The sequence below is a fragment of the Polistes fuscatus genome, unplaced genomic scaffold (assembly GCF_010416935.1).
Source record: "Polistes fuscatus isolate 324 unplaced genomic scaffold, CU_Pfus_HIC Scaffold11, whole genome shotgun sequence".
In the NCBI taxonomy this organism is placed as follows: domain Eukaryota; kingdom Metazoa; phylum Arthropoda; class Insecta; order Hymenoptera; family Vespidae; genus Polistes; species Polistes fuscatus.
This window is the reverse complement of record NW_025113009.1, coordinates 5,314,573-5,336,578: the sequence shown is the minus strand read 5'-3', so window position 1 is coordinate 5,336,578 and position 22,006 is coordinate 5,314,573. Positions and strand designations below refer to the sequence as shown.

General features: G+C 34.1%; 1 protein-coding gene across 3 annotated transcripts in view; it reads right to left on the bottom strand.

The window, feature by feature from the left end:
* LOC122526367 (protein vein) overlaps window positions 1-22,006 on the bottom strand; it is a 255,684-nt gene that overhangs the window by 86,129 nt on the left and 147,549 nt on the right. For all 3 annotated transcript variants that reach the window (XM_043649748.1, XM_043649746.1, XM_043649747.1), the window contains one exon: window positions 19,942-20,104. In XM_043649748.1, the coding sequence (XP_043505683.1) occupies window positions 19,942-20,104 (163 nt within the window). The remainder of the gene's footprint in view (window positions 1-19,941; window positions 20,105-22,006) is intronic.

The following is a 22,006-nucleotide window of genomic DNA, read 5'->3' as shown; positions in this document are numbered from 1 at the left end:
TGGCTGGTACAAAATTTTCGTTATCGTATTTTCGTTTATATGCATGTACAATTAAGCATTTTAGTTTTTTTTAATTTAGTTTCTTCTTTTTGCTTTTTGTTAATTTCTTTTTTTTTCTTTTTTTCTTGTTTAATTCTTTTTCATGCATATATATATATATTTTATCATATTTTACAAACGGCAAGGAATAGATAGTATCGCGCAATTATACTGGCTTAAATCAATTATCCGTTAAAATGAACTTACATTTTTTTTTTATACCATTTTTTTTCAATAATCCCAACCGTACGTTCTTTCATTTGCTCGAATAATTGAGATTCTATCGCGAATACGCTTTCCAACGACACAAACCATTAATCGCGTTTGTTTATACGTTTTCGCCGCAATGTCGGTGAACGGAAAGACAGAAAGAGAGAGAGAGAGAGAGAGAGAGAGAAAAATATAGATATTCTCACAATGGGACAAGAATTTCTTTTTTTTTTCCATCGCTTTTCAACAAATAAATAAAAATATAAATACTGGGACAACGATATTTCGCGGGTTTTCGCAGAAGTATATATATATATATATACATTTGAAATATAAAATAATCTTTAGTTTCGTAATGTAGTAAGGTAAAAGCCCCCTCGGTTGGCCAGGCCCCCTCTATTGGCCACTTTATGCCACAACAGTGATTATAAATTATATGCTGATGTGCACATGGTGACAGTTTTTAAAAAAAAAAATTCTAATTTTAAAATATCATTGAAAGTAATTCGGATTATTTTAAAAATATATTTAAAAACGAAAAAAAATAAAGTTGTGCAAGATTTCTGTTTTTGGATGGTTTCTTGTTAAGTAAGGTAAGGATACTGTGATTTTTATTAACCTATATATTTCATTTTTGACAATAACAACCAAAATATTTTTTTTTCTGCAATTAACATAGCTTAAAATTATTATAGAAATTGAAAATTAAGTGATTTTTAATTATTCTCCATTAAAAATATGGTGGCCAAGCATGGAGACAGTATTATTGCCTCTGTTTTTATCATTAGCCAACTTATGGCTATTCGCTTTGAGGTTATATATTTGTACATAAAGTATTCAACTAGTTTTTTTAATACTAATGAGTAATTAATTTCTTTGTACACGAGTTTTGAATTATTCAATTTTGATTTATTTAATAAATTAGTTATTAATTAATTATTTATTTTAAATAGGAAACATGGCCAAATGAGGGGACATGCGTGGCCAAAAGAGGGAGAAAGTTGGCTAAAAATAGGGACATTGCAAATCTATGTTTTTTTTAATTTATTATTAAAATATTTATGAATAATTTGTCTTTTCTTTATTTTTATTCAAAGCTGAAAGCTCAAGCTTACAGGTTAAACCATTAGTTTAGATGTAAGTTATTTTATTGAATGAATATAATTTTTCTAAAAAAGAAAACGGCTTAACTGGCCAACCGAGGGGGCTTTTACCTTACACGTTTATTTTAACAAAATTATTTCTATTTATTTTCCCGTAACGGATTTTCGTAATATGAGTTTGTATCGAAATACGAAGAGTGGGGAAAAGGTTCGAGTTTGTAACAGTAGACACGGTAAAGAGCGTGATATAAATTTACCACGGCGTAAGGTTCTTACTCACGCATTTCTAAGCGATGTCTCGTAAGCTCAGCGCACCCTTGCGCACTCTCTCTCTCTCTCTCTCTCTCTCTCTCTCTCTCTCTCTTCTTCAGGTTACTTAGTATTCTTCTTCTTCTTCTTCTTCTTCGTCGTCGTCGTCGTCGTCGTCGAGCGTATTTATTTAGATTCGCGACAAGGTCCACCATCTTTTCTTCTTCTCTCGAGGATGATGACTCACGACCTCTTCGCGTACGCGTGCGACAAGAGGAACGAGAACGAGAGAGAGAGTGACAGAGATACATCCAAAGTAAGATAGAAACAGAATGATTGAAATCGAAGTAAAGGCGTAGAACGAAGTAGGATTGTTTGTTAGACATCTATCTTCTCTAGAAGAGTTTGAAGAATACCTTGATTTCTCTCTATTTTTTTTTTTTGTCATTTTCTATCGTTTATTTCTAATTCGTCGTGCTTGCCAAGACGTGCTTTAGATTTAAATCCGTTCGTTTGAAAAAAAAGTATCCTCCTTTTTATCTAACCGATCATCCGGAAATATACCATGACCGTTTGAGTATTGATTCAACGAAATAACAACAACGAAAACAACGATGGGGAAGACAATGATTATCGTAAAGTACTTCTAAAGAAATAAGCTAAGAGAATATTCGATAATTCAATCGATAATTTGAATTTGAAAAATCTAAATCCATGAATTCGAGATAATATATTAAAAGTATCTTAACCGATTGTCAAAGGAACGTAATATTGAATAAACGGGATTGTTTCCCGATGAAATTCTAACAATAAGACGACGAATAATATCAATTTCTGTGGTCAGTGAAGTTAGGAAATTCGTCTGATTGAAATAGTTAGAAGCGATTATGGTTTCTTCGAATAGATGTGGTAAGATAGGTAAGATAGATAGAAAGGAAGGAAGGAAGGAAGGAAGGATATCGTTTGGGTCGAGAGTTTCGGTCAGTTTCGATGGGCTACTGCTGTTCGATGATCGAAGTAAAAAAGAAAGGGATAAAAAGAGAAAAAAAAAAGAAAGAAAGAAAAAAAAAGAGGTAAGAAAGTAAGAAAGAAAGAAAGAAAGAATAACTTCCAGGCGAGACGACTCGAATTCTCTCTGGGAAGTCGTCAAGAAAGTACTTCGCTCGGCGTCTTTTTCGTTAGATAGGAGAGTGGGAGTGGACGAGTAAGCGAAAGTGCCGGCCAAAGTGGATCTTCGGTGGGCAAAAAAGCGGTCGAGGATCAGGGTAAGGGAAGGGGGAGGAGGGAAAGAAGGAGAAGGAAGAAGAAAGGAAGAGGGGAAGGGTTGGGGGGAGAAGGAGGAGGCAGGTGGAAGTAGAAAAGAGAGAAAGATGAGTGGGGGTAGAGAGTGCATAGGTGGACAGTCGCGATGAGAGTAGCATGACGCTTGCTTGGTTCTTGCTTCTTGACGAATCGGGGTCTAACTGCTATATATGTGTGTGTGTATATGTATATATATATAAGATTTTGAGAAAGATCGTGGCGTACCAACCCCTCTTGGAAAGCAGCTCGATGCCGAGGCAAGCTCCGACGAGTTGGAGAGTCGCAAGCGAGTACTTGAAAAAGCCCTTCAGAGGACTTCTTCACCGTCGTGCTACTTCATCCTCGCTAAGAACTGTACTGGAATTCTTATTCCACCTTTTCTCCGACCACCCTCTGAAAGGTGGGAGCCCCCGAGCCCTATCCCCAATTCTCTCTCCTTTTTTTCTTTTTTTCTTTTTTCACTTACTCTTTTCCCTTGTTCACCCCGATCACAAAAACGGGTTGGCGTAGTAGTTGGTACCTATGGAGTTTCTTACTCCTAGTCGAGACTTTTGTTTCCGATAGGGTCGTCTCTCAAACTCTAACGATTTTTATTTTTTTCTTTTTTCCCGTCCGAGTCTCTTTGTATGATACAAATAAAAAAGAAAAAGATCTCTGCACTCGTAATGGACGATTCTTGCAATATTTTCTTCTTGGCAGAAGAATCGCGAGAAGGTTGAGATGAAATATTTCTAAAACGCGATAACGCGTGCAACTAACGAAATCGTAATTGTGATGAAAATATCTGACGAATATATATTACCGATATATGTTACGATCTATGTTAGAGAATTTGATCAGTTTGAAAGGAATAATAAGATCAAAAAGTCCTGAAAATCCCTAATAAATATAATACATATATATATGCGTATTTGAATGCAGTACGTGAAATTGAAAGATACTCATGGTAAAGTCGATTTAAAATAGTTTCATTCGGTTGGTATTCTCTCAGAGAATAGAATATCGCAAACACGCACATCGAGTGCGTGACGTCTGACGCCTCGTCATGTTGGAAATATGAAATTCATATTTACCAAACGTATCATGGAGAGATCATACGTATCCATATATAACATCATACATACAATATATAACTAAGTCATATTTCGAACGTTTTAAACCAAGTAAAATCGACAAAATTATATTCTTAATAAAAAAAAGGAAAAATAGATTTAAAATAATTAATAATAATTTTATATACATAATACGTTCGTGTTCCTATTTTGAAAGAAATGAAAAAAAAAACATATCCAAGTTGTTGGATGTAAAAAAGAAAAAGTAGAACAAAGAAAAGTAAAAGTAAAAGTAAAAGTAAAAGTAAGAAAAAAGATTTGAGTGATGGAAACGAAGCATTTTGGTTTTACCCAATTCCTCCCCCATAAATATTTTAGTTTCTTCCTGCATGCAGTAAAGGTGTACCGCAATGGTATTCGTCTACGATGTGTCGCGATTCCTAGCGTGGAAAATTGCCACTTGATATCCCCCCCCTCTCTCTCTCTTTCTCTCATTCTCATTCTCATACGTTCGAATGAATTCTCGAGCTCGAGTTCGAGTTCGAGTTCGAGATCGAGTTGGTAGTCGTAGTCCAGGCTCGTTTTCCGCGCGAAAGAGCTTACCCCGAAGGATAAACTTGCCGATATGTCGGCAAACCGTTGGATAACTTCCAAGGCGCGTTACGATCTAAGGACGACGTTGTCTGAGTAACAGAAGGTTCGTATGGATCGAAAGTACCTCTCCAGGAACACCTTGCACGTCTCTCAGGTATCAGCTGCGGCAGATCCCTGCGGCAGAAACCCTTCCTCTTCCTTTACCCTTCCCTTATTTCCTTCCTTTCTTTCTTTCTTTTTTCTTTACGAGAAATGAGAATCAAAGAGAGACAGAGATAGACAGAGAGAGAAAGGGTGAGTGTGAGAGAGAGAGAGAACCAACTTAATCGCGTTTGGCCAGCTTCCAGTACACGAGTTACCAGCAACGAGCGGAAGCTACCACCACCCCCATCACAGTAGCAACTGTTATCCAAAAACTACCCAGCACCACCGTTCTTACTTCACCTACCACGTCCTTCGCTTAATCGTTAATTCTCCTCTTTCTTTTTTTTTCCTATCTCTCTTTCTTACTTACTTACTTGATTTTTTGTTCCTTTACCTTTCTTTTTTTTTTTTTTTCTCAACTACCCACTCTCACACACCCTTGGTTTATCCAGCTCACTGAATGCAATATTCCTTTCTTTTATTTCTCCCCTTTTCTTCTTCATTTTGTTCTGTTTTATACGTTTCTTTCTTGGTTGACCACGAACACCACCACCCACTGTTGCTTTATTTGTTTTTTCTTGATCTCTTTTTCTTTCTTTTCTTGTTCTTCTTCGTTCTTAAGAATCATCATAATTCTATATGAGTGGTCTATTTAAATTACTCTAGTTAGAATGAATTTTTCTTTTTCATTTTCTACTTGCATACGCGAGAGAGAATTTCGTATAAATATATTGTAAATGGGGATTCAATGGAATATTGATTTGTTCTTGTGTCTTGTTTTTTTTTTTATTATTTTCTAGAAATAATTAAGAATGAAAAAGAGAGGATATAATTTATCCTTATCGAAATCCATTAATTATATTATATTAATTATAAATAGTACCATGAATCGAACCATGATACGTAACACGGATCAACCATAGAAATTCGTGGTAAATTTTCTATTACAGGTTTAACGCATTTCCTATAATTACAGTAGCTTCGACGAGATATTAATTTTCTAAATAAACAGCATCTCTTTCTCTCTCTCTCTCTCTCTATCTTAATATCTCTCATCGTATATTACAACGTAGCCGATAAAATTCGATTCCTCGATAAACGTCGAGGAAATAATTTTATTGCGTCGTATATGGAAAAAAATTCGCGCCTCCTTCCTTCCTTCCTTCCTTTTTTTCCCTTTTTTTTTCTTTCAAATAATCGATGGGTGCTATTATCGAACCCATATCGTGCCACGTAGTAACGAAATTCGTTGTTTGTTTCGGAGGGTGATATAATATTTCTTTTTTTTTTTTTTATATTTTTATTTTTCATCCTTTAATTTTTGTTTGTTTGTTTGTTCGTTTCGTTACGTTTTGTTATTTTATTTTTTTCGTTCATCCATTCGTATTTACTTCGAAAAAAATCGTGGAAAAAAAAAATATATATATATATATATATAAATACATACTCGAATATTATACGAAGGATCATGTGTAAGTATTACGTATATACGTTCCTACATATAAACGTATATATGTATATAAAATATATATTAGTGTGCGTAGAGAAGGGGTATATATACGAATACACATATTTTTCCATTCGATTTGTTTTTCCATTTTCCCTACGGCATTCTGGCACCGAACGGCCGGCACGGCGTATCTTCGGTACGGAAAAAAAAAATACACTCTATTCGTTGTCGGTTATATACATATATATATATATATTTTTTTTTTCTTTCTCTGTCTATCCCTTTTCCCTTCTCCGATAATAGGTTAACGACCTAGTCCTTTTTCGGTTGAAAATTTCAGGGGAAATAGAATATCGGTTCTCTATAATTTCGTGGCGAATTTTATAACTCAACGAGTGGTGGTGGTATCCCGTTTGCCTGCCTCGTGTGTGCGCTGCCACACTTTGTATCGTCATCCGAAAGGTGTACCTACGTGTATCACGGATTTTCAATTACGATGGCATTGAAAATTCGCTGGATAATCGATGACGAAACCGGAGTTAAATTATATCCCCTCCTCCTATTCCTCCTCCATATAGGGTAAATGCTAGTAGTACCATTTCCAACGATGGAGTATGATGAAAATCGTTTAGTCTATACATATATGCGCGCCTATGCGCCTGTTCACTGAGGATATACTGAAAATGATCCCTGATTCCTACCCAGGATACGAAAACTGGATTTCAGAGATTGGATTTCCTTCCTCTGTGTTGCTATATACACCTACGCAAACTTCTATTGATTATATTTACGTATCGCACGAGAATCAATCGCGAGAAAAAAATGAGAAACGTATCAAGGATTGCAATATATTTATTTTTCAATACGTAAGAAATATTTTTCTATAATAATAAAAAGAAGAAGAGAGAGAGAGAGAGAAATATTTTTAGGATGATAATAATAAGCTTTCGATTATCAAAAGGGTTTGATATTTTTTTCCGGACAACGTTGAATCACTCTTATAAGAAAGACAAGAGAAAATAATCCGAATGAAAAATCGTTTGTTCGGGGGTACCTTTGCCAAAATATGGAAAAAATACACTTTATCGAGAAATAAATATGAGAGATAGTAGGGAACAGAGGAAAAGAGAGAGAGAGAGAAAGAGAGAGAGAGAGCATATGCAAATCTCAACGTTTTCTCTATTCCTTTTATTGCCAGCGATTTAGCGAAAGCTCAGAGTATCCGCAGTGCGTAGAGGAAAATCCCGCTTGTGCCTCGCGTAAAGTTGCCCGAAGCCATTCTATGCTGTTGAGAGAGAAAGAGAGAGAGAGAGAGAGAGAGAGAAAGAGAGTAGTGGAAGTTGTAGGAGAATGAGGAGGTGTGGGAGGTAGCGTACGTATGTACGAGCTTTACGATCGTACAACCACCACCCGGACATGAAGCTTCCAAAGAACCAAACGCGTAGCGAAATTCGAGTAGAAATATAAGCGGAAAAGCGTGTTAGGTTTTTTTTAACAAGCAAAACCACGTCTAAAATTCTTTCTTTCTTCTTCGATGATAATAATGATAATAAAAATAATAATAATATTAATAATAATAATAATAATAAAATAATAATATAAAAGAATCTCTCTATATATATAATGTGTACGTACTCTAGTTCGATGAACAGATTGAAAACCGTTTCATTTTATTATAAATTTTGAAATCTAATTTTCTTCTTGCAAACAAATACGTAGATTGCATACACATATATATGCATATGCATATCTTCGACAAAATACCGGAAATTAATAAAATGAAATAAAAAGAATTCGAAATATTCGTACGTGTAATATATGAGTAGATTCAATTGAGAGAATTTAATAGACGATCGTCGAGAAAGAACGATTAGAAAATTCATTTAAAACGATTTCTCACGTCCGAATTCGTTCTATGTATTTTCATTAAACCGTCTAGCGAATAGGTCTGTGTCGTGTTCATAGAATTTCTCATTTAGTACACGTCGGCACTCTATGAATGTTTTATTTGTTTCGTATAATCCTTTCGTTCGGTCGAGGATTAATAATAAACGAGGAAGAATTTATTCTATGTATATATATATATATATATACCTATATACATATATATATACATATATATATACATTCGGTGTACCTATACTATCGATAGTCCTCGTCCGGACCAATTAAAATCTTTCATACGATAAAATATTTCGCTTAGAGAGAAAAAGGAGATGCCATAGTGTATATTGTTCATATACACGCGTATATACATCCGCGTTATGTAAGAGAAACGTGCAAAATATAATAACTTGTTGCACGCTTTTCAACCGTAAATCGATCTATGCATGTATGCATTCATGTATTTATTCTGAACAAAAATACATTAAAGTACGCGTATCGTACGCTAACGTGTACAAAACTCTTCTCATTGGATGACATTTTTTTGTTTCTTCCTACCCGACATTACTCGCAGGGTTTACCGATGTATCGATAACAATATGTCTTATTCAGCGTCGTAGAAGGTGAGAAACAGGTGAGCAGAATTTACCTAGGATAAAGATGGAAAGAGAGGAGAGGGTGGATGAGGGGTAAGACAGTGGGTGAGAGGAAAGGAAGAAAAGATCGAAGTCTCCAGAGATTAGAGCTTCTTTCGCATCTTTCGCAGCAGCCAAAGCTTCTCTCTCTCCACCCTTCCCCCCCAACCCCTCTTCTTCCTTCTCCTCCTACTCGTCTATTTCACCTCAGGCATTTTGCCGTGAATTTTTCAAGCTTTTCGCGAGCACCATTACGCCAACCGCACGTCACGTCATCCGTTATCCGTCATTTAAAGAAAATTTTTTGTTCTTTTTCTTCTTCCTCTTCCTCTTCTTCTTTTTCGTCTCTTTTTCTCTCTCTCTCTCTCTCTCCTTTTCTCTACAGTACGAAACGTCGTTCAAGTTCTTTCGTAGGGTTTCGTAAACGAATCGAGTCGCGCGAATACTATTACACACCACCTTCGTCGTTTTTTCTTTCCCCGGTGGTGACGGTAACGTTATTTTAAAACGTCCGTACTTTATAGCAATTCCGTGAAAAGAGAAAAAAAAAATATAGGAAAAAGAAAAAAAATGTATAAACGACAGGTACGAGGATTAATGGTGTTAGAGGGGGTAAAAACACTTATCGTTTTATATATACGAAAGCATTTATTTTAAATACCTTCTCGAGCATTAACAAAAAAACATATTTTCGTTTATATATAACGTGTACAATTTTGATTGCGAAAATATTTCGAACAAAAATAATAGCGAGGCCAGCACACTGAGTATTTTGATATCCGATCGTTAAATTAATATTTATTTAAAATTTAATCTTTTTTCAATATTTTTAAACTTGGGGAGGTTTATTAACGACATATGTATAACGATTTAAAAACATCTCAAATGTACGCGTATTATTTTCTTACAAATAAATTATGACTACTTTTAATCGAGATTTATCAAAAGTAGCTTCATTAAATCTATCCGCAAAACGTTCTCCATATAAAATATAAATAAAATAAATCGAAGTAGAGAGAGAGAGAGAGAGAGAGAAATTTAATCGCTAACGAATTATACTCTTAAAAGCACTCATCATTATCGTCATCATCATAATCGAGTTAAATTCTCTACTACGGATAATACGATACAAACCTGGATGTTATTTTTGTCGATGATTTGTATCGAGAATACAGAGAGAGAGAGAGAGAGAGAGAGAGAGAAATGATTCATGAATCGTACGTACTAAAGGGTGGAAAAACGACGAAATCGATGAAATTGACCAACCCCTCAGCTTTAGGGTCAAGTCCACGATCTATTTATTTCTCTATCTTTCTCTATCCCTTTTTACCGGCCCCACACCTTCTTCCTTCCGCCCTTTCGTCAGCAAGCATTTCCATTTTCTTTTCCGATAGATCCCTGGACCCGATTCGCTTGGATAGCACCGTGTTTGTTCGCAAATATTGATGCCAGGAACTTTAGCACTGTGAGACAGGAACGGGCATTTGTTTTGGCACCGACAGCTGTCGAGGAGACGCGATTGGAATATAAGAGAGAGAGTGAGAGAGACAGAGAGAGAGAGAGAGAGAAAGAAAAAGGGCCCCAGCACGCGCCTTTGACTGGCCAAGTGTAGTGAAAGCGAATCGTTTATTCGTATCGCGGACTCGATGTAACATTGATAGGGATCAGGGGTAGAAGGGAGGGGGTAGAAGTCCTATTTTGCTTCCTGAAACGTTCTCTTTGCATTTTTCTCGTTCTCTCTTTCTGTCTGTCTCTCTCTTTCTCTCTCTCTCTCTCTCTCTTTCCGTCGGTTTTTCTTTTTTTAATTCTTTCAGTAGATAACGTTTGTCGCAAAATTTCGTTGACCGTTCTCTACGTCCTCGTCTGTCGAGAAAAGAGAGAGATGATAAAAAATTGATTAAAATTTTTACCCCTTCGTTCCGAATGCTAATTAATGTTTTTTTTCTATTTTTTTTTGTTGGTGTGTTTTTCATTCCTTACGTTTAACTATACTCTAGGATGCGACGCGTGGCATTTACCTGTTATACGTCAGGATCAATAAAAAAAAGAATTTGTCTGATTCGATGAAAATAATTTCGTTTTCTTCTTTTTTCTCTTTTTTTTTTTTTTTTTTTTTTTCATTTGAAATTTGATCAAATAATATTACAACATTTTCAATTTGCGAAAAGCTACTTTTTATCTTTTATGCGCATTGGTAACGTTGAAATGTGTCAAGCCATGAAAATGTTATTATACTTGAATATAACGTCGACCTATTTCGAGATATGTCGTGTAATTAGAACCGACGTAATATTTGTAACATTTTTTTTTTTTTTATTCTATTTCGTATCTTTTTTTTCTTTTTAATTTTCATTTTTCTTCCTTCTTTCCTTTTTTTTCCTTCCTACCACACAAAACGAGCGAAGCTTCCATGAAAAGCATTGTAATACGATATACGCTGTAACAACGTTGAGTACAAATTCCAGTGGCATTAATAGCAGTCGTTAACAAACCTATTAATTAACGGACATTGGATCGTTTCACATTTTATTTTACGAATGTGCCATACGATATTTAACCCATGAGGTTCGGTCGGTTTTAATAATAAAATTTGTCAAAAAAAAAAAAAATGAGAAAAAATTAAAAAAAATTATAGAAAAGTAGATAATAGATAGAGACATACGAAAACGAATAGAAAATGTTTTCCCTCTTCTTTCCTTTATCTGACTTCGTATTCTGTCAGTAAGTAGATGATTAAGGAAATAAAAGAAAAAAGAAAATCGAAATAAGCATTAAGTTTTTTAAGGATTATTTTCTATTCGGAGACTCAACGCCAATATAATTTGCATTTCGATTAAACATAGCTATCGACGCATCGTACCTTCCCGGTTACTGCTAATTAATTTTCCCCTGATCGATTATTCTTTTGTTTTCACCCCTCGAATCATGGATATTACGTGTGTACACCTGCGACCAAGCAGATAATCGTTGACACTATTATTGTCGCAAATTTGCAGATATTTAATGAAGAGTAGTAAGAGAGATGTATGCATATAATAATATATCGATCGTTTGACGATACTATTAAAATGTTTTATCTTATAAAATATTCCATACGGATAAAGGACGAATAGAAGGAAACACCTTAAAAAATAAATTAATATATATATATATATATTTCATTTGAATACATTAACGTATTTGTAGAGGAAACAAAATATAAATAATGTATAAATATTTTCTCACACATATCCCTCCTTTTGTATAAATGATGAAAAATATATTCCATTTTACTTTTTTATAATTTAAAATAAAGTAATTAATATAGAAATAGATATGAATATACCTAGTTATATTAAGAATAAATTAAATGCACGAATTTCTCTGCAAACTGGCATGAATATTGTATATATGTATAATACTAGCATGCGCGCGTAGTACTTTATATCATACGTCCTTGGGTTTCGTTTGAATTCTTTCATCCTTCCGTTTATTTAATTTTTATTTTTATTTTATTTTATTATAATTATTTCGTTACTTTGTTCGTTTTTTCTTCCTCTCGATGTCATTCACCATCGTTTCTCGTATAATTAAAATTTCCTCGCTGGAGGAAAAAAAAATCGCGCTTTTCCAATTAGTATCAACGGGGTTGGGGTGGGATAGGGTGAGGTGGTTGTAGGTAGAAACGAAGAGGAGGAGATGGAGATGGTTTGCTCGCTTCACTTCGACGAGAAGAAAATTTTAGAGCAGTAAAGTGCCCGGGTTTTCTGATTGTCTGGGAGCAACCAGCACGGTTTCTGGCTCGTTAACCTATTAACATTTTATTACTACCAATCTTTTCGTGCAATGAGTATGGCCTGCAATGGACGAGGAAAAATACTACGTACGCTTCTCGATGTAACTAACAGTAGAACAGGAAATGCAACGAAAGAATTAAACTTTCTACAATTGAGACTTCTCTGCATTAGTGTTAACTATTATATTCTTTTATTCTTCTTTTTCTATTTTCTCTTTTTTTATGGATTCGTAGACTGGGGAAAGAGTTAAGAAGATATAGGATAAAAAGATCCGATAGAAAATGAACGCATAATAATAATGGTAATAATAAAAATTGAAATAAAAGTAAGTATTCAATAAACTTCGAAACGAAATAACTTGTTGGAGTTGTTCTTTCCTTTTTTCTTTTTTTTTTTTAATTTAAATACGATGATGATCGTTTCCTTCCTCTCTTTTTAACAATAATGCGTATACGAGTATGGATTTCAGTGTAGAATTTTGATAGGCCGTATTATTCAGTAAAAGAACGAATGGTCGTCTAAAGGCCAACGGCCGAGGGAAAAAAAAAGCAGCAAATACATTTTGCAAGCTCGCAATCACGTAATGGTTTTCTAGCGTGCGCGTCAGCGAACGCGTTCCGGGCTTATCCTATCTATGTGGCTGACGGAAATTCGATAGCAATACTCTTCTCGATAACGAGCAAACGAAAGGTCGATGTTTTAAAAATCGACTTTTAATTCTTATAATAACGAACTACGATATTTATAATATATATACATATAACAACAATATATACATATATATTGTTGTTTGTTACACTTGCAAAATGCGAGAAAACCGTGATATATATATCGTTGCGTATTTGTTTAATACCGTTTACAAAATATTTTTATTTTTCCCCCGTTGCTTTGTTACATTTACTAAAAAAAGAAAACTAACCGTTAGGGATGTGATTTAAAAATTGTCTAATTGATTACAAGTTTTCAGGTGATTCTATTTCTGATACAAAAAAAAAAGAATTTATTTTTCTTTTATATATGCAATCTCTTATAGTTAAAAATTAGATTTATCGTGGCTCATTCGTAACACTTCTCCCGTCTCATTAAACAAATTTAACGATCTTATAGTTCTGACTTTCTTAAACTTCAAACCGATAAGTTCTCTCTTTCTCAAACGATTCTTCGTTTTAAAGCAAACGCGTTTCGCTTCGTGCAAGAATGAACTTTATCGACGATCGAAAAGATTAACGAGGCGTACCTACCAACGAATGATTTACCTTTGGAATCTTTCTTTTACTTTCTTTTTTTTTTATTATTATTATTATTATTATTATACATACCTAGGATTCTTTCTTTTTTCTTTTCTCTCTCTCTCTTTCTCTTTCTCTCCCTTCTTCAATCTATTTTTAAATCTGTAAAACGATTTACAAAGCCATTTTATATAAATCCATTTTTTCACGAAGGAAACTTATGTAAGAGGGATACAGGTAAACGATATTCCTTAAGTAATATTTGTTCTACCGGTAAGGAGAAAATTTCTTTTCCGTTTGCACCATTACTGAAACGGTACTTTGCGATCTTGATGAAGATAGTCGAGGGTCTTCTCGATGAAAACGAGTCCTCGTTTTTGCTGAGAGTCAGTCTCGAACAAACGGAAACTCTCTACTTCGTCCCCTTCTTTTACCCCCTCCCCCTTATTCTAACTGAATGAATGAACGAACGAACGAACGAACGAATCGTCTGTTCGAGGATCACCCTCGAAGAAGCTTTCAGGCGTTATAATTCGCTTTGAAATTAACTAGAAAAAAACAAAGGTGTCACAGGTATTTCTTCCTCTTGACATATTATCGTTTCCGTTCCTATAACTCGTACTTACCATTTAGGTACCGACTAACGTTTAACAATTGCAAATAATCCATTGTCAAGTAGGCGTGAACAAAACGCGTACGGATTATTAATCATGACAGTTTTTGTTTTCTACGTTAAATAATGGGACAAAATTAACATTGCAACGATAGTATAGTATCACAAACGCGTAGTAGTTTCCCAACGATAAGCGTTAAATTATTCGTCGTTACGTTATCTTGAAATGTTATGTTATTTCTTTTTTATTATTTTCTCTCGTTAATTTGCCCATAAGCTGTATAATAACATAGATATAACGGTTAGAAAAAGAGACCGATAAAGTATCTCTTTCTTTCTCTCTCATTATCTTATGCGACGACGATGTACTTTTGCTACGAAGCTAAAGCTGTACCAGGTGATACTTAGGGATGACAAATTAGTGAGATAGCTGCCGTTGCCTGGATAATAAACGCTCGACTATGAAGATGTCGTGCAGGATGATATCTCGTCAAGGAAGATGTTTTCGAGATAATCAGAAGCTTCCTTCCTCGTTCAACTTCGAAACTTGTTGTGTTCCCCCTTGTTTCGATAAAATGTACTTACAAACTCATAATAAATTTTACTCCTCTTCTTCTTCTTCTTCTTTTTCTTTTGTTTGCCTTTTTTTCTTCTTATTCTTCTTCTTCTTAGCTTTTCTTCTACGTTTATCGTGTATAATGGTCAAACAGGGAATTCGGATATTACTTAATTCGAAATTTTCTCTTTTCTTATTTCGACGATATCTATCTACACACAGAAATGAGAAATGCTTTTAAACTAATTGCACGATTCGCCGTCGTGAGAAAAACGGCAGATTGTGTGTTCAAAGAGAGACACCAAAAGTTCCGACGAAGGCTTTTACCCTCTTTCCTTCTCCACGACTGCACACTCTTCCAAATCTATTTGCTTTCCTCTCTCTCTCTCTCTCTCTCTCTCTCATTCCTTCTATCTATATATGTCTCTCTATCTCTCTCTTTTTTTCTCTCTAGTTTTCTCTTTAACGTGGGAAGAAGTTTTTTTTTCTAGTTATACTGCTCCTTTTACCACGATTTCAAACGAAATTTCATTACACGCGACATCAAAGTACTCCACTCTTCCCTCTCGATGTTTTAACCTTTCCTTTCTAGCCAATACGAATCAACTAACGATACCTTCAGGAGTTCGGATATATATCGCTTATCATGGACACTCCATTCGAGTAATAAGTTCGATGGAATGTTCTGACTGGAATTTCCTGTCGTTAGCAAAGTATTGGCATTTTGTATCGAACGAATTTCGAGTGGCTTTCCTTTACTACGCTAAAATTCGAAGCTTAACTTCGTTGACGTATATCACGTACGGAACCCTACCTCCTAATACCGACATACCTTACTTCTCTACCAACGAAAATCGAACGTTACATAATCCCTTTAACATCCCTTAAAATATATTATTTCTCTTCTTTGAAATATGAACCATACGTACGTATGCGTACACACGAGATAAATACACACACGTATATTTATTTTCACGTTCGTGAAAAAATTGGGCCGTTGGACTGACTGGACGACCGGGACTCGAACCCGGATCTTCCGCTTTCCGCTTTTTTTTCCGGGCGACTGCGCTTTAACCATTGAGCTATCCAGGGTCCACTGTTCAATCTCCTCACGAATGCCTATTTAAGTGTTTTTGGCTTGGAGGCGCTCGCATCCCACATATATATAAATTAATAAATACACTAAACGCGCTTGAATTTCTCTCATTGATTATAAACGTTTATGGTTTATTGCAAACGATCACGTGGTATACGTGACCAACAAAATGTTTGCATTTCGTGACTCTTATTTTCATCGTCTAGACGCGATTAAATCGTTAAACAACAATCATTTCACTCGATCATTTTCGATTACAAACGTAATATTCGGAAATAATATTAGAGAAAGAGAGAGAGAGTGTGTGTATATGTGTGTGTAAGTGTGAGTGAGAGAAACAGGAATATCGTATGAAGCTCGTCAGATGGAGCGGACACGTTCGATTTTACGACTCGGTTGTAGTATTCCGTAACGATTACAATCCCGCATGAGGTTGCCGTTATGCACGACAGTTTCAAGCATTTGGTGGTGCGAACGGTAATTGGAAATTACGACGCCGGATATACCTCGATGAGAGATAGATGATAACTATGAAGGGAAGAGGGCTTGTAAGGTCGATAGCAAAAGGGTTGTTTGTCTCATACAAATATCTATCAAATGATACATTCTACGTGTTTCTGTTAGTAACATTGAAATTCTACGAATGATTGACACGCGACAAACATACATACGTACATAATATACACACACACATTTACATATTGTTAATTAATGATTATAATAATGATTTATTAATGTAATTTATATTAAAACATATTTATTATAATGATGTTTGAATAAGATTCCAAAATTGGATAACTTTGATAAGAGATAGCGGAGTTTATAATAAAAAAGAATTCGTTTAAAATAATGAGGTATATAACTTGAGTTTATCGTTTGAAAGTTATTCAATACTTTTGATTTTTTTTTTCTCCTTTTCTTTATTTTTTTTTTAGTTTTTGTTTCTTTTCTGTATATTTTTTGTTCCCCCCTCTTTTATTTTTATCATCGAACATTCGTAGAAATAAATCCGCGTGGTTTAGAGAGATCACCGGGAAGCAAGCATTCTCGTACATTCCGAAAGCCATCACATTTTTCCACGTCTATAGGTAACTGTAGCCGTTGAAACTTTTCGCGAGTTCGATAAGTATCTCTTGGAAATGCTATTAAAAGTTGGCTACGAGGATGCGTCTCGTTCGACCGTGAAATGCCATTAAATCGATATACTTTATAAAATCTTTGTGAACACGTGGAACGCGACAACAAAATGAAAGTATAGTAGTAATAGTGGCAGTTTTCAAAGCTTCGATTAGAAATATTTTGTTTTCTCCGATTGATGGGAAAACACTTTTAACCAATTTCTTTTTTTTCTTTTTGTCAAAAAGACAAGATTTTTAATTAACTCATTGGAATGTAAATGAATATCTTTTCGTATTTATCTTTCGTATTTATTTAATTTTAATTAATTAAAAGAATTTTAATGAACTCACATTGGAATATAAATGAATATCTTTTCGTATATATTTATGTATGTATATATACATGTGTGTACGTGCGTGCGTGCGCGCGTGTGTATGAAAATCGTTTCATCTCTATTTAGAACATAATAAATTTGCTTCAACGATAATAACTAACGCAGGTATTACTATCGTGATTAATAACAGCTGATTAATTATGCCAGCTCATGCTACGGACTAAACTAAACGTGGCTGAGCGTTAGAAAAATCGTTCTTAAGCTAGGAGAAGAGTAATTTCTGTTGGATCCGTGTGATCACTGCTATACCCACCGAGAGAAGGACGACGATGAAAATATCAGAGTATGAGATTGTGTTAGGGTGAATGAGAGAAAGAAAAAGAGAGATAGGAAGATAGAGAGAAGGGTGTGAAGGTAAGAGAAGAAAGTTTAGAAGCAAATTTATCGCTTGCTCACGATCGGTCGTCCAATGCGCGTATATCAGCCATTACAAACTTCCCCTTCGTTAATCGTTTAACGCGATAACATGGTCAGCTTGAAGAACACTCATGGGAAGAGAACATTTTTAATCGCAACGCGTACCTATTATATACGATATACTTATAATTGAAGTTATATGATGGATTGCAAACGACCATGCAAACTAACAGTCCTGATTATAATTGATGAAATATTTTGTCCAATGAACTACATCCGAAATTATGATTGATTACTTACGTAACCAGAAACGTACGAGAATAAGAGAGATATCGTGTGTCCTAAAAGTCAGGAATCCTAACGAACCGTAAGTGTGTTGCGGAATGTTATTTCCAATAAAAATAAATGAAAACGAAAGTTTGATTTTTCTTATCTTTTTACATATTCATCATCGTTATTTTGTTGCACAATAATTATCGCTTATTTATTTATCGTCAAATGTTGAAGGATTATCCAGTCTGTTAAAATATAAAATTTACTGTTTTTATTTATTTTTGTAATTTTTTTGTTTTTTTTTATAAAAAAGAAAAAAAGAACAAAGAAAAATATTAAAATTAATTTTCCTTCCTAATCTAATACACGTAATCTAACTGTAAATTACCGTTAAATAAAATTCTCGTTCGTTCGTGTTAGATCGTTCGTTGATTATTTTCTACTAACACGCGTAACGTGAAATCGGTGAGTAATCGAATAATTAAACACGAAGCTTTTTTCTTTTTTTTTTTTAAGGGGGTAGGAAATGACACCTTTTCCACTTCCTATCTCGGTTGATCCGTGACACTTTAAGGAAAGCCTTGCACGTAGGACGATATTGAAAATTATTTACGTTTGACAAAAATGTCTCGTAGGTCACATCGCAAGGGAATATATAAACTTTGTTATTTTTTTTTCTCTCTCTCTCTCTCTCTCTTTCTCATTTTATTCCAAGCCCTTCGTTTTATTTAATAAGTCAGTCGGAGACAAATAACAGTCGAGTGAAAATCTTCTGGGATTAACGCTTAACGGGAAGCTTTAAGTCTTCGTTTTTTTTCTCTCTTTTTTTTTTTCAATTTTTAATTTAAGTAAGTAATTTCTTCGTATCGAATAACGTAAATATAATTTATATTATACATTAGGTCGCGTCGCATAATTTCTATCGTATTTTATAATAAATGAATTTAAAGCATTAAAATTTCGCAAAGACATTTATTTTAATGACAAACAGATCATTATCTTAAACAATTTGTCTACGTCTAGTAGGCAGTTTGTCAATTTTTTTCATCGAAAAAATGCTCTACTTTTTTTTGACAAATGTTTTTTTTTTTACTTTCGAATAAAGAAAGAAAAATACGATCGAAATTATGTAACGATCTAATATAAATGTTATATTTTACATATATGTGCGTGTGTGTGTGCATAGATAAGTAATTTAATGTTTATTTTATGTCTGTGTGTGTATGTGTGTGTTCATTGTAAGTCGTATTTTAATTCGATGAAAATTAGTTTGGAAAAGAAACATTATTTCGTTAGTTTTTGCTTGCCGGGCTCACACTTTCGATCAATCCGCAAGCGATTTATTCAAAATGATTCAAAGGGAAGAATTGGAAGTCATTAAAAGTACGAGAACGATATAATGTAATTTATCGAGCATGATGATAGTTAAATCGACGTTGAACGTGTAGATATTATAAAAAAAACAATAATACGAATGGAATCTCAAAGGAAACATGCAATACGGCAATCATCAAATGTGATCATATATGATAATAAATAAATGTACGATAGATTACGTTTCTAACATCGACGAATATTCCATCGGTAGTAGTTGTATTCTAAAAAGTATCTTAAAAAAAAAAAAATTAGATATAATCTTTCAAATGGAGTTATTATAAACGTTCAAAGAGTAAATATTTCCCATAAGTAAAAGAAAGAAACGTTGAGAAAAACTCGTACGACATAAACATAAAACTTTAACGTACCTATACGAAGTAAATGTAAAACTTATTTGAAATTAGACAAATAATAATGACAAATAGACGATGGATCGTAAATTTGGATTATCTTTGAAGAAGAACAAATAAATAGCTTCTGGTTTGTTACCTTTTGTGTTGGATTTTGAGTCCTCTTCTTGGGTGCAGTGGTATGCCGTCTTTGAGCCAGTGAACTCTAGGGGGCGGCGAACCCCTCGTTCTGCATACTAGCTTTACTCTGTCTCGTAACCTTGCTATTGAGTCCCTGAGTTCGGACAACGAAACTTCTCGCACTGCAAAAACAAAACAAATTGATTTAAATTAATATTTTTCTACAGATAAAGAATTTTATTTAATGTTATAATTATAACTCCGCCTGCATGATCGCTGGACGGATCAAGGTCAGCGATCATGTTGCCGGTCCTAAGTCCGGGAAAAGGAGGAAGGTTGTTGGATCAGGTTAGCTCCCTACCCAACGTAAAAAAATTTGCGGCTCATAGAAACGACACTCTGTCTATTAGCAGGGTGGACAACAAGAATCGGCAGAATTGCACGGGATAAATCACCGATTGGCCGCAGAAGTGCGGGGCGCCCACGAAAACGATGGTGCGACAATTTAACAATGCAATAGGCAGAAAAACGTCGTTACGAAACAGGCAACTTGCCTAAATTAAAGAATGAAGAAGAAGAAGAAGTTATAATTATACGCGTTTTTTATTTTATATTATTATCATTCGTTAATTAAAATCAAATAAAATTATTATTATCTTTTTGACGCATATTTTAAAGAATCGAGATTAGATACGTAATATAAGCTTGATTTTAAATCGCGTAAATGTTTCTCTTTCTCTTTCTCTTTAATCATAACAAGGCAATTAAACGTATTTAACATGAATATTTTATAATTCCTATCTTGATCAATTTATTATTCATTCATTGAAATGTGTTCGGATTAATTTTGTAAGAGAATTTAAATAATTATCGAACATAGAAAATGGAACGACAAATATTTATCAATTATACGCGTTATATTTTCATTTATAATATGAATAATGGAGTTGAAATAAAATAAAATAAAATTAAATTGAATTAAATAAAATAAAATAAAACAAAATAAAATAAAAATAAAAACGATGTACAAATTTGTTCTCTTCAACTAATCCCGATATTATTTTTAAGTTGTGTATGTGACAAAATAGAAGAATCATATTTTACAATTTGTTTTTCTTTTTAAAATAATAAATATTGTATCCCTTTAAAAAAAAGAAAAAAAGAAAAAAAGTATCATTTACGAGACATAAAAAGAATTTAGACGTATCATAAGAAATCAATTGAAGGAAGGGATGTTTTTCAAACATTGTTGCCTTGGAAAGTATACGTCGTAATTATCGTTGCCAACGTGTTCTCTCTTTCGTATCTTATATTTGATTTTATTTTTATTTTTTTCTTCTTCTTCTTCCTTCGCATAAATCCTTGCAAGTTCTAAGACCATAAAAGGGAACGTATGCTGTTGAGGGTTGAGAGTATGCATTTACGCGCGTTTTTTTTTTTCTTCTACTTCTGGATATGTTACAATTGGGGAGAAAGAAGAATCAGGGAAAATAAACCAAAAAAGAAAGAAGAAGAAGAAGAAGAAGAATAAGAAGAAGAAGGGTCGGTTGAGTAAAAGGGGTGGAACGAAAGAAGAAATGGTAGAAAACAACGGCTTTGAACGATCCTTTGTGGATGGTTACAACCTGCGCACGAAGAAAATGGAATAATATTTTTCCGTAAGGAAAAATTAGAGGAAGCGAATGAGAAAGAAGAATAAGACGTATAAGAATAAAAATAAAAAGATTAGAGATAGAGGGTGAAATCAGTTCTTCTCGTGCTGTTAGTTTTAATGAAGAAATTACGAAAGTCGATACCTCTTTTATGAAAACTTTCTTGAGAAAATATTAGTTGGCGTTTAATAACAAGAAGACGATGAGAAAATTTTCCTCCTTTTCGTTTTTTCTTTTCTTTTTTTTCTTCTTTTTTTAACGCTTCGTCTTTTCTTCTTCTCGCAGATTTGCCTTATTCGAGGAAGAAAACGATGGTGGTAGGAAGGTGAGTGAGTGAGTGGGTGGGTGCTTTAAGAATTGACCAACATTGTTCCATAAAGTTTAATTCTATGGTATGCGTAGTAAACGCAAAAGAAAGCTTTCCACGGAAAA